The sequence below is a fragment of the Arachis hypogaea genome, chromosome 4 (genome assembly GCF_003086295.3).
Source record: "Arachis hypogaea cultivar Tifrunner chromosome 4, arahy.Tifrunner.gnm2.J5K5, whole genome shotgun sequence".
Lineage (NCBI taxonomy): Eukaryota > Viridiplantae > Streptophyta > Magnoliopsida > Fabales > Fabaceae > Arachis > Arachis hypogaea.
In genome coordinates, this window is record NC_092039.1 from 89433762 (window position 1) to 89452874 (window position 19113).

Genomic DNA, 19113 nt, shown 5'->3' on the forward strand with positions numbered 1-19113 from the left:
CCTTTGTTAAGAAATTATTTTATGTAACATGACCTGCTCTATGTAGTGATATAAATGTCAACAATCTAGTATTATTCTCCACCTGTTTCATTATATAATATGATATCAACTGTCGAAATGGCTTAATTTGATATGCCATTCCTAGTTATGTATTCAAAATTTTGAAACACTAATACATAGTCCAGGACCTTAATACATAAATAAGGTCATTAATACTAAAATATTATGAACATACAAACTGATGTTACCACAGTCCATTTCATTAATACATACTGTCCAATGCATATAAAGTATTCTAAACATAATCCACATCATTAATTTACAAATAAGTTAATTACACCACAACTACTTTCTCATTGCCCACTTCACGTCCTTCACAAAGTTCTTGCATTTTTTAGCGGCCTTTTTGAACACGGACGGAGTGTAGCGATTAGCGCTACGGCGTGGCGAATCAATCCTCAGATTGTAACCTTTGGCTTTGTCATCCGGAGTGTCACAATGACCTGCATACAATTTAATCAAAACAATTATAATTATGGTTTTAGGTAATCGAAACAAGAGAGATACCACATATCATTTAATCAAATCAGATGGAGACACGAATAATGAACACCAAATGAGTCACTAGTAGAACATGTAAAGCAAAATACACAATAATATTACCATCATTACGCAATTCCTCATCGTCATCGAACTCCTCTATATTGTCCTCCTCAGCATCATCCTCGTCATCCGGTTCATCTACTAGATACGCATTGGTGTCTTCTTGGAGTGTGTTAGCATCTTCTTCAAGAGGTACCATGGAAACACGGTTAGGATTTTGACTATTAAGAACTCCGCGCCCACCTTCACTTCTACTAGAGTCAACAGACACAAATCCTCCAGAAGCAACCGATGAGGTATGGCATGGAAGCCTCGCATCCAACGAATACCTACCTGCTATGAAATCAGGCTGACTGCGATATTGTGAATGTCCAGCATCTGCAGCCATGAACCCAAGCAATTGGCTAAAAGAACCTCCTCCTGTTTCAAACTGTGGCATACCCCAATATTGTTGATGCATTGGATATGATGTGGTAAACTGTGTCTGAGGTACATACTGGCCTGAGGATTGAGGTTGATCTTGTGGAATCGGATTGGGAGGTGGTGGTGGCGGTGATAGCGGCTCCTGTTCCTCATTGTCATCATCCGCATCCTGGCTACCCTCTTCCATATCCTCATTACCCTGATCCATCTCCTCATTACCCTCATCCATATCCTGGTTACCCTCATCATTCTCTTCTACAACAAGGTTCGACAAATACAATCGGTCCCCAAATTTGGATCGGTACCAGTTCATGTAAGACTCCAATGGATATTGTGAGGGCATTGGAACCTCAGAAACAACGTGGTTATACCTGTTTGTCCACATCATTACCCAATATGAATGACTCGGTGCCGTGGCCCAGTTAAGATTCTTAGGACCAGTCAGGACTTCTCCGTCCGCCTCGTCCAGATTCTGTTCCTGACAAGGTACCCCCTGAACTAAACTGAACTGTCGCCTAATCCTATCGGTAGCATGCCACTCAATGCATTCGAATGATACCAACGGCACTGTTGCGCTCCAAACAACCGACTGCATGTAGATTTCAGGGGGAATTATATTCGGATCCACGCGATCAACAGAATAAGCATACCACACAAACTGCCAATCATAAATGAAACTCATATTACAACCCACATCACAGTTACAATACCAATGCTTCGTCATATTTAGCTCAAATAGAAAATCTGAAAGTAATACATCTTTAAATGAAAACTAACCTGGCCTTCCTGAAGTTCATCAAAAGCCTTCCTAAAGTGACTTAGTGTCAGATATCTATATCGGCGGTCACCACGCTCCCAGTTACGCCACCTAATATGATATAATTAACTAGTGCAACTGAATTCTAATTATCAAGAAACGGATTCATTGCAACATAATATTACCTATTTGCTAGCGGAAAACTACGGGGCTCCCTAGGAAGAGGCGATAGATAAGGCAGTCGGATCCAAGCCCATCCGAGCAGAAGTGTCAGTGGACCATCGATTTCCTTACAGTTAAAGCGTGATGCCCTGCATAGTGCCCTGTAGAGGTGAGCTAAGCATGCTGATCCCCAGCTGTACTGAACAATACTCCCGAAATCACGTAGCAATGGTAGAAACTTCCAGTGCACACATGCCCCAGATTTATCCCCAAACAAGATCGTCCCGATAAGCAACATAATGTGGCACTTCACATACCTATGTATACTTATCTCATCAGTAAACTGTAAATTTTCTTTCAGATCTCGCAGCCACGTCAGTTTTATACAGCATCCTCGACACTGGTCCTTAGACGGTGCAACTCCAAATTGATCCAAACACTCAGCCTGTAACGCTTCGACACTACTCATTGCCATCCCCGTTACTGGAAGACCATCCGTCGGAAGACCAAGAATTAAAGCCACGTCTTCAAGAGTTACGGCACATTCACCAATGGGAAGGTGGAACGTGTGTGTATCTGGGTGCCACCGTTCGATTAGAGCGTTCACAAGTGCTTTCTGGCACTATACTACACCAATTTGCGATGCATGATAAAACCCAGTAACTCGTAAATACTCCTCAACCCTATCGTCGTACCGATCAAGAGGAAGTAGATGGTTACACGTCAACATTCTTAATTCCTACAAAAAAAGATCACAAATTATCAGTCAACTAATTAACCAATTCTAACTCACTACTTGGCGACAAGAAATTAATTAGAAGAACAAATCATTAACAAAAATTGCACAACTAACTCAACAACTCATATTAGTTGAAGCCACAGAACATTCATAAATTATTTGACTAAGTCAAAGTAAAACAAATATTTACAAGAAATATTTCACTAATCCTTGAAATTTCTCAAAACTAACTCTTAATGACATCAACTAATAAATACATTCCTAATCAATTCACAAAAATATGACAACATTAGACATGCTGGTTATTTATTTATTCGCAGTAGAGTCCAGTTTTTCTAATATATAACACTATAATTTGTATTTTTAAGTATCTACTAACTACTACTTAAATAAAGTTAAACACATATATATAAATTCTAAAAAAATACTAATAATCATTCTCATTATATTTCTAAATTCACATTCTAATAAGAGTTATGAATAATTAATTTCCTACCAATTATGATTATTATTAGCGAAATCAAACTAAATATCTATTAAAAAATAATAGTAACCATGAATTTTTTATTCTCACATTCAATTACTGACAACTACAATAATATTTAACTTTCTAACGATTATAACTAAAAAAATTAAAAAAATAAAAAAAACATTCCATAAATAATTTTATTAATAATCCGGTTTACATTTTATAATTTATTTTTTAAATACTAACACTTCCTAACACTAACAAGCCACAATTATAACTAGAAAAAATTAAACAAAATAAAAAATTAACGTTCTGTGAAAAAATTTTATTTATACACCGGTTTAAATATAACTAATTTTCTAAATACTAATTCTCACTTCACCCACTAATAAATATATTAAAAACATTTAAACAATTTTAAAAAAAAAACCTGTCTGTTTTACATAAATAAATTCTAACTACATTATATTTTCTGATTCCATGTAAGAATAATAAAAATTCAGACCATAACAATAATAATTTTAAAAATTAAATAATAACAAAATTTCGGAAAAAAATTAAAAAAAATTTAAAAAATAGTTCTAACCGTTCTATGTATATTTCTAAGTTCAGATCCTAATAACAATAAGAACAACTAAATTGTAAGAACAATATTTATAATTATAAAAATTTAACAAAATATTAAATAAACTTACATAATCAAAATGGCTGAGATAGTGTCTAATATGAAACTCAGGGCGATCAACATCTTTGGTTTTATTCGGCATTTTCCTTATTTCTTCAACAAACACAGCTACTACCAGAGGAATGAAGAAGAAGAATGGAGTTTGGAGGTTGGGAGTGAAGGCTGATAGTGAGATATCGGATGCTGGGAGTCCCACTACATGCATATGTTGGTAATCAGGCACTGCCTTGGGGAGTGAGGGTTGCACGACACGTGTCTAGAGAGCCCACAAAACGGACCATCCGTCTTGAATCATACATATCGCAGGGTCCGCTTTGTTCAGCACATGCATCTCTCACATGTCGCAGGGTCCGTGTTGTTGAGGAGCAGCATGTCGCATGGTGCGAGTTGCTTGCACCAACACCCACGGTCTGATTTCTAGGTAACTTGACACCACCCCTTTGTGCAGCACCCCTCCTTCCCATTTCTAGGTAACTTGACACCACCCCTTTGTGCAGCACCCCTCCTTCCCATAACGTGATTCAACACCACCCTTCCATCCATATAGAAATTAAAAAGCAACAATTTGCAAATACACTAAATGCACCCCTTTTTATTAAACGCACAAATAATATTTTCATATTAAAAAAAGAAAAATGATGAATCGATCAATATGTCTAAATTTTAAAAATATCAAAAATTTAAATGTATTTTTAAATTTTCGAAAACTTAATGTCTGCATATATCCTTTCCTCTAAAAAAATATCCTATAATTACCCTTTCATCAATTTAAATGATATTTACTGGCTAATGCGGCCGACATGGGCATCTCTACAAGTTCTAATTTTCGGAATTTTGATTTATTACACATAGAAAAAAGAAAGTAAACTTGATTACCAAAACAGAACAACGGCTGGTACGCATGAATGGCATGATTAACAAGCAGGGACAAGATCAAGAAAATTCCTTTCTTTATTATTTCATAGTATTTAAGATGGACAGGCTGGAATCAGAATTTTACTGACAAGTAATTCCCCAAAACGATTCCGTTCGTAATACACTCGACGATTGGAAGGAAGACCTCAAAACCCCTCTGCAAATCTGGTCTTAGCCCCCTTCAAATTCCGTCGCTGGCTTTAACCCAAAACTAAAAGCAACACACCATTTAAAAATTCAAAAACAGAAGAAGACAAAAATTGACCCATCCATCTTTTGCTTGTGAGTTGTGACCTTCGAAGCCCCCATCAAAAGGAACAAAAGCATCATATTATCACTACAATGCTACCTGGCAATATGGCTCTTTCCCAGAGGCTCCCAACTTATACTTTATTTTCAACCTATACTCTCTACCCTTTTGTGGAAAGCAACAACCCACAACCCACACCCCCCCCCCTCTCAAAAAAAAAAAAAAAAAAAAAAACAAAAACAAAAAAATAAAATAATAGTAAAATAAAATCATATCTATAACCCACCTCACAAACAATACCCCCTGTAGAAGAAGACTACACTACATTTCCCTTCTAAACACTTTCAATTTCCTACCCTAGATTTTATCCCTCTAATTCGAAAAACCAAATAACAAAAGAAGTGATTTACTATTCCATTTTTCCCCATACAAACAAAAGGGATGAATATGAATTTAACTTCAATACGTCCACTCCTGCGGCAGCTTGATTTCATTGTTACTGTTGAGTGCGTGCTGGGGCCTCACGTTGCGCTTCTGCTGAGACGTATGGACATAATTGCTTCTGAGCCTTGGACTAACAACTGCATATGCAACAAAAGTCAAAGATCCACACAGCTCAGTGAACCCAATGTTCAATTAAAATAATATCATTCCAAAACCATTTAATTATTATATATTATTATTGCTTACCATGTTCTTCCATGTTTGAACTGGAATTGAATCGATGCGGCAGGCACCCCACCATGTCATCAACATTCAGATTTAGGGCTTGCGCCACTCTAGCTGGAACCAACACCGTCGCACACGCTGCAAACACGCAAAATTACTTCAGTAATCCACTAACACAATTATTAGCATTAACTTCCCAATAAAATAATAATAATAATAATAATAATAATATTCCCCCCAAAGAAAAAAGCGAAAAAAAAAAAGAGAAAAAACCAAAATCATAAAACAAGGTTTAGCAATTGGAGGCAGAAACCTGCATTTACTCACTCCAACCCTTCAAGAAACCCTCATAAAACGCCACTATTAGTAACAGCCACCTTATTAAATGCAACGAACACTTGAAAAGACACGATTTTTCATTCATTTCTGAATCACAAGGACTAAAATACCCCCGCAAAGGAAAAACAAAATCTAGCTAGAGGGGGAAAAAGTATTGACCTGGCTTCTTTTTGGTTTCAGGGGTATCAACACGACGGGGGAGGAAGACGCCAGTGCCAGCACATTCCCTGGTAGTGGAAGGGTTGGTGAGGAACACAGCCCTCATTCCAGAACCGTACTGCTGCTGTTGCTGCTGATTATGGTGCTTGTGGTGCTTGTTCTGGTTCTTGGCAGCATGTAACGAAGGCCATGCAGATGGAGACAAGCCAAGTGGCCTAACACTTCTTCCTCCTCTGTTTCTTGCTCCCATTTGGTTACTCTGCCTCTGTTGGTAAACACCTTTACCACCCCACACTGATTCGTGTTGCTGCCTCAGCATCTGAATCTAAACAAGAAAATGACAAATAAATCCACTGAATAAAAAAGATAAATTTTGTCGAATGAAAATAATTGAGGGTTAAAATGGGTTATTACTTGTGCAATTTGAAACTGCTTCTGGTGGGAGAGTGCCTGCTGAGTGTAGAAAGAAAAGTCCGAATTGGCGCCGGCGGCTGTGTTGGGAATGGAAGGGGAAGGGTTGTAGGGGTAAGATGGTAATTGTGGTTGCTGTTGTTGTTGTTGTTGTTGGGAGAGGCGCATCCTTTCGACTTCCCCTGCAGCCGCGTGCAGGAGATCCCATGTGGCCTTTGCGGAGCAGAGGTTGCAAACGCTGCTAGGACTTCCCTCGCTCGACCCCTTCCCGCACCGGAAGGCGCATAGCGTCGATTGTGGCGAACCAGATGCGTAACCGCCCTGCACAAAAACCACGAAAAAACATAACCGTCACAACTAATTCAACAAAAAGAATCAGTTTCTTTGAGAATAAAAAGAAGGGAGGGGGGGGGGGGGCAGTAAGTGCTTAGTATATTACTGTGGGTTTGGTGGAATGGGAATGTACGGTAGAGTGAGCAACTTGGTGAGTCAACTCGGCGACTCGGTGGAGATGGTCGTCCTCGTCGCTCTCGGTCTCGCTGGAGCCACTGATGGGAGAGCTTAGGTCAGAGGAAGCGGCCCCGGTAGAGAAGCCGAAGGGAAACACAAAATCGTCGCCACTAGAGTGGTACAGCGAGTCTTCGTTCGAGGGGAACGAGGCCGTTTCGTCGTCGTCGTTGTCGACGAGAAACTGCGGCGGAAGCCAAAACTCACCGTCGTCCAAATTTTCAGCCATAACGAACAAACCACAAAGGGCAGAAAGGGAAATGTGAAAAAGCGAGGGAACGGTTGTTACTTGTGAGGAAAGGTTATGAGAATATGGAGAGAGAGAGAGAGAGAGAGAGAGAGAGTGAGTGCGGGTCGGAGTGTGGTTTGGGTGGGAGATGGAGAGAGAGAAATCCGGGGGTATTTGTAGAGGGGGGTTTGTGTGGGGTGAAAAGCGCGGTGCTGTAATTGTCTACGCGCTGTTGCAGTAAGTGTGCGGCATGCGCGCGCCGGTCTTCCAGTTTCAGAAATATCTGCTTTTATTTAACAAAATCTTCCTTTCTTGATAAATAATTAATACTAGAAAAAATTGATAAATTAAAAATTTTATATAAATAAGAAAGAAAGTAATGATTAAAATTTTACACCGATAATTCTATCTTAAAAAATTAGACAGACTAGTGCATCAATGCACTACTTTATTTATTAGATGTATACAATAATAATAATAAATATAAAATCAGTCAAAATGGTAAATATTTTATATTTTCATAATAAATTTCGAGTTCAATTGCATTTTTTATATTCTCACGTATTTATTGATTTATTTTTTTATTATTAAATTAATAATAAATTAAAATAATAAACATGTAATTAACCAATATAGCAAAAAAACTTATACTACTACTAGGAAATTTTGAGAATAAATTCTAACAGTTGTATATATAACGAATATAAAAATATAATTTATATATTAAAATTAATTATAAAATTAATTATTAAAATTAGTTATTATATATTTATTTATAAAAGTATATATTATTTAATTTATATTTAAAATATATTTCATATTTTAAAATATATTTTGTATTAAAAATTTATTTTAATAACTAATTTTAATATATACTTAACATAAATAAAACGAATAATATTTTAGGTTAAGAAATTTGTGCGTCAAATTCTTTTCCGTCGTTGTAAAATGTAGATAGTAGAATAATAAATATTAATAAATTATAATTTATAGAAGATAAGAAGTAGAAGTAGATAACATTATGTTAAAAATTATATTCATGATTCAATTAATGATAAAATAATTATTTTGGTTTGGTATTTTAAATTTTATAATAATATGGAGTGTATTAACAAAGATAATTATTTTATCCGAGCACATTAACATTACTCAATATCTTCGTTTAAAGATTATTTAATTGCATTTTTCAGAATTGATGCTCTTTGCAAAAAATATTCTTCAAATTTTAATATATTTGTTTCTTTAACTAAAAATTTCTTAGAAAATTCTCTAAATTCCCAAGAGTAAATTAAAATATTTTTGGTCTATGATGTATATTCCTAGAATTATAAAATTATCAAAACATTCGTAATATATTTAATTATAAAATTATTATACTTTTGAAAGAGTTTTTTTTAAATTTTATATATAAAATCATATTCCCAAGTCGTGGAAATTCTTTACTGTCCACCTCTTTGCTGGAAAAATATTAGAAATAAAAGTATAATTCCTGAAAATATTAAATATCTGATAATTATTTTTTATTTCTTACAACAAATATGAAAATATATTATTCTCAATTCATTAAACGAGTAAAGAAAACACTTTTCTAGAGCTTTTTTCTTTTAAAAAAAATTGATAAACGATAAATCTATAGATTTGTCATAAAATGTTTTGGAGAAATCGATCCTGATGTCAAATTTTATTCACCAAAGAAAATTCCTTGTGAATTAGTAGTTGCATATACCATAATGTATTTTATGCTGCTTGGTACATTGTGTAGCTAGTACATATAAAATATTATATATTTTACTAGAAGTATTGATTAAAAATATGCATAAAACATTAGAAATTAGAAAATAATCATATAGTATTCTTCTTAGTCGTTGGATCCAGCAAAATATGAGCTAAGTATGATTTAGGGTCAGTCACATGATTTGCAATCTTTTTAAGATAACTTATTTATAATTGCACATATTGTTTATTTTTCATCTGAAAAGAAAAGATTTGGAAAGTGTAAAAAGCACATTGATTTGTTGAGGTGTGTGTTGACAGTGAGACTGTGAGAGCGTGAGTTATGCAAGCAATTTTCAAAAAGGAAAGGAAGCAGTCGCACAAGCCATGACGTGAGTTGAACTTTGAGCCACAGTGGGTCCATTCAAAATCCATAAAACATGAAATTTTTTATTTAAATTAAATAAATATATAAATTACTAAAATACATATATTTACAAAAATACGTACTCTTACATATCTTAGATGCTGAAGGATAATTCAAAAACTAAACATACTTTGACGTCTGAGACATCGTTCTATGATCGGATAATGTCGATATGTAACATTTTAACTATCAAAATGTCACGTTTTTGGTTGTATTATTCTGATAATTCGGATATTACGACGACTCTTAAAATACTTAATACTAAAATATGAGACTGTTTAAAATTTTAAACCGTATTTTTCAAAGATTATTTTTTTAAAAACATAAATCCATACTTACAATTAGGGGTGTGCATGGTCCGACCCGACCCAAAGACCCAATTCGGTCATGAACACTTTAGGGGCTAATTTGGTATGATTTCATCGGGTCTAAGTTCGGATAAGGGTCTCAAAAATAGACCCGGTCATTATTTTGGGTCGGGATCCGGACCATAGCTCGGGTCACCCGAAATTGGCCTGGTGGCCCGGTCACCATACACAATAAATATTTTGTATTATTAGTGATGGATGATGGCTATTATTATGTGAAATTTAAGTATTGTAAACCTTAATATTTTATGTTATTAGTCATTATATAAGACTATAAGTTAATGTTTTATATTTAAAATGCATAAAATTTTAGACTAATGCATAATATTGTGTTATTTGTATTGATTTAAATATTAGGTATTATTAGGCAATATTAGTATTGATTATGGTTATGCTTTAATTTTAGAGAAGAGTTGGTTCTTGTTATATTTTTCTAAGTAAATTTTACCATGTCAAATAATGGTTGGAGTCTTAGAAATTTGGATATTTTTACATGCTAACTTATAAGAAAGTATCAAAGTAATATAATGTTAACGGCTCGGTTTTCACCCGATTTTTACCCGGTATAGTTTTGGCCCGAAAAGGTATAGGTTTCATCGGGTTTAGGGTCGAGTTCGGGTCTCATAAATGGACCCGGTGCATATTTCGGGCCGGATTTGGGTCACATCAAATTCGGTTTCACCCGACCCATGCACACCTCTACTTACAATACTTACAAGAATACACACATATATATATATATATATATATATATATATATAATTGTTTACAAGTATTTCATATCAAAATCTTATCCCTCTTACAGAACTTGCAAAGTTAAAGACGAGGGAAACATAAATACTAAAACAATACAAAAATATCGTCTAAACAGAAAAGAAATAAGCTCTTCTAAACTTCATTGTCCATTACCTGAAAAAGAAAAGACTTGTAGGGGAGTGAGAACATCGTCCTCGCTAATTCTCACTATGGTAGCGTTTGATGAAGAGGCAGAGACAAAAAGACTGAGACATAGAGACAGAGACTAAGAGACAGATTGAAATAGTATTTTGTTTGGTACAAAGTGGGAGATAGAAATTGAAATAAGAATAAAATTATAATTTAATTTGTACAAAAGGATAAAATTGGAATCAATTAATTGAAATGAAGGTATTTTAGAAATAAAATGTTATTAAAGTTTCAGTCTCCATCGCTAAAAATTTTAGTCCCCTGTGTTCCCACTTTTTGGAGGTATTGAAATACTAAAATTTTAGAGATAGAAATAGAAATTTTAGTACTAATCTCTAAACCAACAAATATGATACCGAGTCTCAGTATCTCAAAACAAACGCTACCATAGGATTAGAGAATTACTATAATAGGATACGTGAAAATAAAACTATTTTTAAAGTACAGTGATTAATAACCGCCTTATGTATCTTTTCAAAACCAAAGATTTATATTCAAAAATCCTAGATCCTTTTCAAAAGAGAAAATTGTTAATTCTTCAAAAATTCTAAACCATTTTTAAAAGTTTTTTCTAGACAGCAGGAAAGACCAAGCTGATCCAAGCATAGGTTCATTAAGTCTATGCTGAACCAGTTTAATTTTTCATACTTTTCTAAACCAAAAACGCAAACCAAACATGGCCTTCGGCCCATCTTATAATCAACCACGGTCCTAGGCCCAAACAACTCAATCCACAACCAATTCACCACAAATTCAACCAATTTCAGACACAAACACAAGTAAGAAGGTTCAAACACGAACAAACAGTTACATCAAGTAGAGCAATTAGCTTTTAAACATAATTATTCATATAGAAAAATCAATTACAATATGCACACCCAAACAATGTCATATAGATGCATATGATGAATGCATGTCCTATGGCTGATGAGTCTCATCTGTCAGTTATATAGCCAACCCGACAAGTCTTGGTAGCTAACCATTGGACTGTCCCTCTGTCGTGCATCCCAAATCTCAAATCATATAACACACATCGATGTATATCCACGGGGGTGAGCTCATCCAGAAATTTCACAGTGACCGGCCACACTTACGACATAGGGTCAGTAGAGTATCGAGTCTTGATCCGGAGCACGTGGTGGCAAGCCACTGCTTTCACCCAGGGATACTTGTGTCTCAGATATAGAAGTGCATACTTATATAATCATTCATATTTCATTCATCCAATCTCATTATAGCCATTTCTCATAACGCACATACAGTGTATAAGTACTTCCTCAACAATCCACATCAAATCAATCATCATTCATGCCATAGGTCACTTTTCTCAAATTACTTTATTTTGAAACCGAAATCAAATTAATCTCTGTCTGAATTTTGAAATCCTCATTTCTCAAATGATTTCAAACTCATAAGCCATTTTGCCTCAAAAGTAAATTCCCTTTTCAAAACAAAGCCACTCTCCACAAAATCTTTCCAAACTTCCAAAACCATGCCAATAAAAATATATTTTGCAAGATTCAAAATTATTCATCCTAAAAACAAGGTTTGGTAAATAAAATTCCTCAGCAGAGTCTCAAGATTTTAGGAGAGAATAACCTAACTCATTTTCCTCAAATTCATTGAAAATATCTAAAACCTTGGCTTCTTGATTTAAATAAATAAAAATAGAATTTAAGCCAAACCAAGTCGTGCAATCAATAACTCCGAACAAATTTAAAAAAAATAATCTCTTTTACTTAAACCAAAACTAACTCCAATTCCATGATTAAATATGAAGCGTTTCCAATTGCTCAGAAATTGTTTTAGTTTTGCAAAATCCATAATTTAAAGAATACTTCAAACTTTTCCTAAAACGTTGTAAAATGAGACTTGTCAATCGAAATTCAAACTTTTTTAAAGTTACTGAAACTCCTCTAATTAAAATTCTCAAGTCAAATTCAAAAACATAAACCCTTTTCACGTTTAAAACAGCCTTAAAACATAAGTTTCTTCGCAATGACTTGCTCTCAAAAGAGATATAATACTTTTCTTAAAAAACAAGACTAAATCATAATTCTCATTTTAATAATTCATTTCAAAACATAATTCATCGCTTTCTTAAATAATTCAAGTAAAATAATAAAAGTCTTAAATTCACAATTTTCCAAATAACATTTCAAATAAAGTATTGGATTTTATAGGAATTTTGGCAGCACCTCCCCTAAAATTTGAACTTTGTCACCCTTCCCGGGTTCCAACCAAACCATTCCACAACCCTCTTTAACGAGTTCAAAATCGAATTAGTTCAAAATCAAGCTGATTCCAAAAGTGCATATTATTTCCTATTTCAAAAAAACCGATTTAAACTCATTTTCAAGACTTTAAAGAATCACTTCAAGAACCGTTTGTTTAACAAAAAACCAAACAATAATCTAGTCAAACAAACATTCATAGCCATCCAAGACAACCAAACAATACATAAGACTTATATAATCACTAAATGTACATTTTCTCACATTAATATCCATATATAACAATTCCAAATCATAAAGTTTAGTTTTCTGCCCCTACCTCTATATGTCGAATCCCATAACCCAAACGCGTCAAAGAATTCATTTTCTCTCGACCCGAAATCAACGGCAGCTTCCAATCACAGCCCCGCACACTTTTGCAACAGCATAAATAGCTTTAAAACACAACATGCAACCTCGATTACTAACTCCTAACACATTAATATCGCAAAGACTTATTATCCGTAACAAAACACTAATGCGGGGGCTTATCAAAACATAAATACTTACTGTAATAAGAAAACGGAGCAGGGACAGTCTCTGAACCGGTTTGGCGGCAGCCCCGGTAGCCATCCCAAGTGACAGCAGCGACCAGAACTCCAGCGACAGCGACAACCAAACACGATGACGTCTTCTCCTCACTAGTGGCAAAACCCATGGTGGCAACAATGGCTAGACGGCTGGGCTCGTCCACGGCGGTGACAATGGCGAGGCGGCTGGGCTCATCCACGACGACGCAGAGGCAGTTTCTCCCTCTCCCGCGTGTGTCGCCCTCTTCCATCAGTCTCTATCTTTCTTTGCGAACTTCAAGGACGACGCTTAGTGAGGACGAACGGCGACGGCGAACAGAAGTGGCAGCTTCCTGGACGATGGCGGTGGCGCAAGCAGCACGACACAGTGACAATGGCAGTCCACGATGATGGTGCGAGCTCCTCCCTCCTCCACCTCTCCTTCTTCTCCAAGGCCCCTTCCTTTTTCCCATTTATTCTTTCTTTTTTTCCTTCTTTCTTTTTTCTAAAGTGCTGATGTGTTAGGTTTGTGTTTAGTGGGTGTGTGCGTGGGTGACCAGAGTGGGGGGGGGGGGGTTGAGAGAGTGAGTGTAAGTGTATTAGGGTTTGGGTGGTGTGGGTTAGTTTAGGTATTTTTGTTAAAAATAAGGGTAGTAGTATAATTTTATAAAATAATTAAAAGTTGAATAATAATTAAAAATCAAATTAAATATAGAGTATCCATCTTTAAAATACCTTTCAATTACAATTTGCAAATTATTTTTATTCAAATGCTAATTTAATAAAAATTGGAGATAAGTAAATTAATTCTGCTTTATTTATAAAATAAGGTTAAAAATATTAAAATTAAGACATATAGAATACTCATTATTTTTAAATTATAAAAAATTCTAAATTGTAAATAAGAATTTACCTGGTATATATACAAAATCTCAAAAATATAATCTCAAGTAATTATAATAAATTATAAATAATTTATTAATAACTTTTCAAAATCCGAAGTTTTACACAAGACATATCCTGAGTGCACCCGGATGTGTGTTATTACGGAGATCGGATATTGAGCACCCGAGATATGTGACAAATTAGAAAGGGGTTTTAGTGTCCAGGATGTGTACAATTTGACTGATTTGGGTCTCAACATCCTGAAATATGCTCGGATGCATATATAAGGTCATAACAACCGAGATTGCTGTGCATTTGAATAATTTTTAAGAATTTTGTTAATTTTTGAACGCTTAGGTTTGAGTTCCTTAAGTAAATATGGCTTCCCAAGAACATATCCACGATATAGACATCAATAGACTGAATGCTACTTGGTACGTGGCTGGAGTTTTAGATTTTGATGTTAGTAGTTTTTCTTATTTTATTTTCAGTAAATAATTAGTTTATATGTTTAGATTTTAGTAACTTAGTTTATGTGATAGGACTTAGTGACTAGATAAAATTAGGCAATTTATATATATATATATATATATATATATATATATATATAGTCAGGTAGAGTATGGTTTGATATTTTATATAATTGATTGTAACTAATTGTAACTTAAGTTAAATAAATAAAATAGGTAACTATTAATTAATACGTTAGTGAAATTAATAGGTAATTAATTGAAGTCATACCCAAATATGACAGTCAGGTTAGAATAGTGCAACATAAATGATTTACTTTTTTATATATTACTTGATAGTCCTGTCTTTAGTTAGTGCTATGAATATTAACAATACAAATTATATTCGTACTATATCTATTGTATTTATTATCGATGTTTATCTACTTGATTTAGAATTTTTAGTAACGGTTAAACACAATTAATAGTTTAAACGAGATTAATATGCAAGAGTAAATTTTATGGATATTGCAGAGACCACAGTTACTGTTGCCACGCCGTGTGACTCTGGGTCTCCTCCCGCCAGACATCCTATTGCCTTATATTAAGGAGGCAGGATTTGGACATGCAGTAGAGTTGATGGATTTCATGTTTGACAATTCATTGATCTCTACATTTGTCGAGCAGTGGATGCCCGAGACCCACACGTTTCACCTTCCATAGGGTGAGGTCAGCATTACGCTCTAGGATGTTGCCTACCACATTGGTCTGTGTACTGATGGAGAGTTGATTGGGGGTTGTACCAGAGACTTTCAACGATGACATGGACACCCCACGTGGGAGTGGGTTGAGGATTTACTTGGCGCCAGGCCGCCACCAAAACCAAAGGGAGGGAAGCAGGTTTTCAGAGTGAGGATGAACTGGTAGAGGGACAAGGTTTTACACATTCCAACTAGGGTAGCTCTGGATACACTCTGTCAGTACACCTGGTGTTATTTGATGATGCTTATCAGGGAGTTTCTGTTCACAAGCAAGTCTGCTACACTTGTCCCTTTGAGATGGCTGCCGCTGTTGGAGGATTTTCATCGTTGCAGCCAGTTGTCATAAGGGTCTGCACTGCTCTGTCATACATATCACTCATTGTGCACCACGACAGAGCGTGATGTGACCGACATTGCGGGTTGCATACTGCTTCTTGTCTCCTTCATCACCGTGTTTTACTATCCAATTGGAATAAATCACAACAAAAAAGAATTGATTATGCCTCATCAAATCAAAACAGAAAGAAGAGAAAAAAAAGATTAATTTGTGAATTGTGAGTAGATGGTTGAGGGATAGGTTCTATAAATAGAATTATTCTGCAACATATCTTGGGTGTAGAGACACCTAAACTATAATACATATATCTCAGATACTGAGATCCAAATTACATCCTTGACTATATCTCGGATGCTGAGACCCCATCCAGAGTATTGTACATATCTCGAGTTTTGAGATCCCATTCTATGTTGCCACATATTTCGAGTGTTCAGAATCCGATCTCTTTAATAACACATATCCCGAGAGCATCCAGGATATGTCTTGGCATCGTTTGATTACAGCACGGGGGTATCAGATGCCGAGATATGTTCATTTTTTAGCTTACCCCTCAGCATCCGAGATGTGTAAGATTACACATTTTTGTAAATATCTCATATTTTATGTATTTCTGTAATTTATATATTTATTTAATTCAAATAAAAAATTCCAAAACATGCCAATAATTTAATCAAAGTATTTTTTTTAATAAAAGAGAAAATATAAGTAACTGACTAAGAATACAGCTAATTGCAGTTAACTAATAAAAAATCTAATTAAAATGTTAAAAAATTATTTTAAAATTTAAGAAAACACAAAATCCTTTGAACAAGGCTTCTATTATCTCTTCCAACGTCTTTATTATCTCCTCCAATTGTAATACCCTCACTATCAAAATGGCACGCTTCTAGATGCACCATAACAAAGTCATTATGATAACATCCATATATTTAATAATAAAAATAGAAGCCTTTAACTCGAATCCACATCAACTTTTCTTGGAAAACTTGAAATACTTATTTTTTGAAAATTAGTGCACAAATTTTCATACTTCGTACAACTAAACCAGCAAGTGCACTGGGTCATCCAAGTAATACCTGAGCGAATCAGGGTCGACGATCCCACGAGAATTGTGGTTTGAAGCAAGCTATGATTATCTTGTAGATTTTAGTCAGGCGGATAGAAGAGTTATTGGATTTGAATGCATAAAAGTGAAATAGAATATAAAATACTTTGTGAAATTGAATGTAACCAGGGATGAGAAGATGGTTGAGGATTGGAGATGCTTTATCCTTCTGGATTAACTCTGGTCTTACTGTCTTCTTCAATAGTGAATGATTTCTTATATGGTAGGCTATATGTGATTGACGCTGGTTTGAGCAGCCGCCAATACTCCTCCAGATCTTAACCCCAGGGTTAGTTTGGATCCATTCTGATTGAGGGTGAAGCTCCTGCAGTCCATTTTCCTTCATGATCCTACTCAAAACGCCACAAACAAGGTCAGATCTTCCGGATCAGAGAATGCTGTGCCTTTGGGTTCTAGCCTCTACCACAAAGCCCCTAATCTCCCCATACATCGGCTGAACTAGTGTCTCGAGAAGTCTCCAACGAGGTCGTGGATTAGCCATCTAAGAGATGTATAATCAAGTTGGTGGTTTGATGATTTCCAGTTACGTATTTACACGAACCCAAGAAGAACACAGGTGGTTGTCAGGCACGCGGTTTTAGTATGAAAAACAAAGATGATTGTCACGGGTCATCCCGTTCATCAAGTTGAAGAACGAAGATACATCTTAGAATTGAATCAAACACGGATTGAAGAGAAATAGTAATACTTTTATTAATCTATAAAACTCAGTAGGGCTCGTCACCTCAACCTAGGAGGTTTAGAAACTCATACTGAGAGAATATACAATGATAAAACATGTAAAGTGTATGTCTTCCCCTTAATGAGAGGTGTAAAAAGTCTTTAAATACTAACTAATGACTAAGGATTACGTAAAAAGGGTAAAACAATCTTTTAGTGCTAAAATCTACCTATGGGGCCTACTTGGCGAGTGTTTGGGTTGAGATTAATTGAGATCCATTTGCTAGGAGGACTCTAGGGTGTTGAACGCTGGCTAAGGGCACATCTTTGGGCATTTGGATGCAGGTCTCTCCTTGGTGGGCGCTGGACGCCTGGAATGGGGTAGGAGGCTGGCGTTGAATGCCAGTTTTGGGCATTCTATTCTAAAGCAAAGTATAAACTATTATATGTTTCTGGAAAGCTCTCGATGTTAGCTTTCCATAGCCATTGAGAACGCTCCATTTGGATTTCTATAACTCCAAAAAAGCTCTTTCAAATGCAAGGAGGTCAGATCCAGACAGTATCTGTAGCACTTTCTCTGCCTCTGAAACAGTCTTTTGCTCCAACTCCTCAATTTCATCCAGAAAATACCTGAAATTGCATTAAAATACACAAAATCATATTAGAATCCAAAAATATAAATTTAACAGTAAAACCTATGAAAACTTAATAAAACTTAAATAAAACATGCTAAAAACTATATGAAAATGATACAAAAAAATGTATAAAATATCCGCTCATAAAAAATATAGCTACATACATACAAACCAGACACAGTCACCTCATATATATACACATAATAACCAAAGTTCATTATACACATACTTACAAACGTTATATATTATTACAAATCATGACTCCTATCCCTCTTTACAAAAATATAATAATAATGGCGAAGAAAAAATAATAACTAAGCTAATACAACAATATCGCATAACCAAAAGCACAATAATCTCTTCATAAGCTTCTTCGCCCGTTTCCTGAAAAGATAAGGCTATAGGTGGTGAGAACCGAACCACACGGTCTCACTAGAGAAGTTGTAGAATTGTCATAAGAGGATATATAAAAAGAAAGTTATTTTCAACTGCAGTGATTATCGCTCGTCTTATAAATCTTTTAAAAAATCAATAATTAGTTATCAAAAATCCAGATCCATATTTTACTTATAAAAATTCCAAGCAAACATAACATTTCACTGCTTGCCAAAAAACCATTCTAACCAAGCTTACCACTGATTCATCCAATCACGGCCTCCCGCCCAAACAAATCATATCACGGCCTTCGGTCCAACACAAATCAAATCA

General features: G+C 35.1%; 2 protein-coding genes across 2 annotated transcripts; both read right to left on the reverse strand.

Annotated features, from left to right (window-relative positions):
• Positions 1 to 51: 51 nt before the first annotated feature.
• LOC140184447 (uncharacterized) lies at positions 52 to 4379 on the reverse strand. The gene is made up of 5 exons (XM_072235699.1): positions 3849 to 4379; positions 1969 to 2684; positions 1804 to 1894; positions 664 to 1684; positions 52 to 503 (listed from the first exon to the last, which is right to left on the reverse strand). Exons 2-5 carry the CDS (start codon positions 2418 to 2420, stop codon positions 346 to 348), a joined length of 1722 nt encoding a protein of 573 aa, XP_072091800.1. The 5' UTR covers positions 2421 to 2684; positions 3849 to 4379; the 3' UTR covers positions 52 to 345.
• Positions 4380 to 4768: 389 nt separating this feature from the next.
• Positions 4769 to 7460, reverse strand: LOC112796950 (uncharacterized). The gene is made up of 5 exons (XM_025839638.3): positions 7021 to 7460; positions 6585 to 6902; positions 6171 to 6495; positions 5694 to 5810; positions 4769 to 5584 (listed from the first exon to the last, which is right to left on the reverse strand). Exons 1-5 carry the CDS (start codon positions 7315 to 7317, stop codon positions 5463 to 5465), a joined length of 1179 nt encoding a protein of 392 aa, XP_025695423.1. The 5' UTR covers positions 7318 to 7460; the 3' UTR covers positions 4769 to 5462.
• Between the last annotated feature and the right edge of the window lie 11653 nt (positions 7461 to 19113).

Bases quoted from the DNA above. Each gene is read 5' to 3' on its own strand.
- LOC140184447 (XM_072235699.1), bottom strand. From the start codon at position 2,420: ATGGCAATGAGTAGTGTCGAAGCGTTACAGGCTGAGTGTTTGGATCAA. The intron at 1,895-1,968 runs GTAATATTATGT...ATATCATATTAG, and splicing joins AGTTTTCCGCTAGCAAATAG to GTGGCGTAACTGGGAGCGTG. The intron at 504-663 runs GTAATATTATTG...AATTGTATGCAG, and splicing joins TGAGGAATTGCGTAATGATG to GTCATTGTGACACTCCGGAT.
- LOC112796950 (XM_025839638.3), bottom strand. From the start codon at position 7,317: ATGGCTGAAAATTTGGACGACGGTGAGTTTTGGCTTCCGCCGCAGTTT. The intron at 6,496-6,584 runs GTAATAACCCAT...TTTCTTGTTTAG, and splicing joins AGCAGTTTCAAATTGCACAA to ATTCAGATGCTGAGGCAGCA. The intron at 5,811-6,170 runs GTCAATACTTTT...GCGTGTTTGCAG, and splicing joins TGAAACCAAAAAGAAGCCAG to CGTGTGCGACGGTGTTGGTT.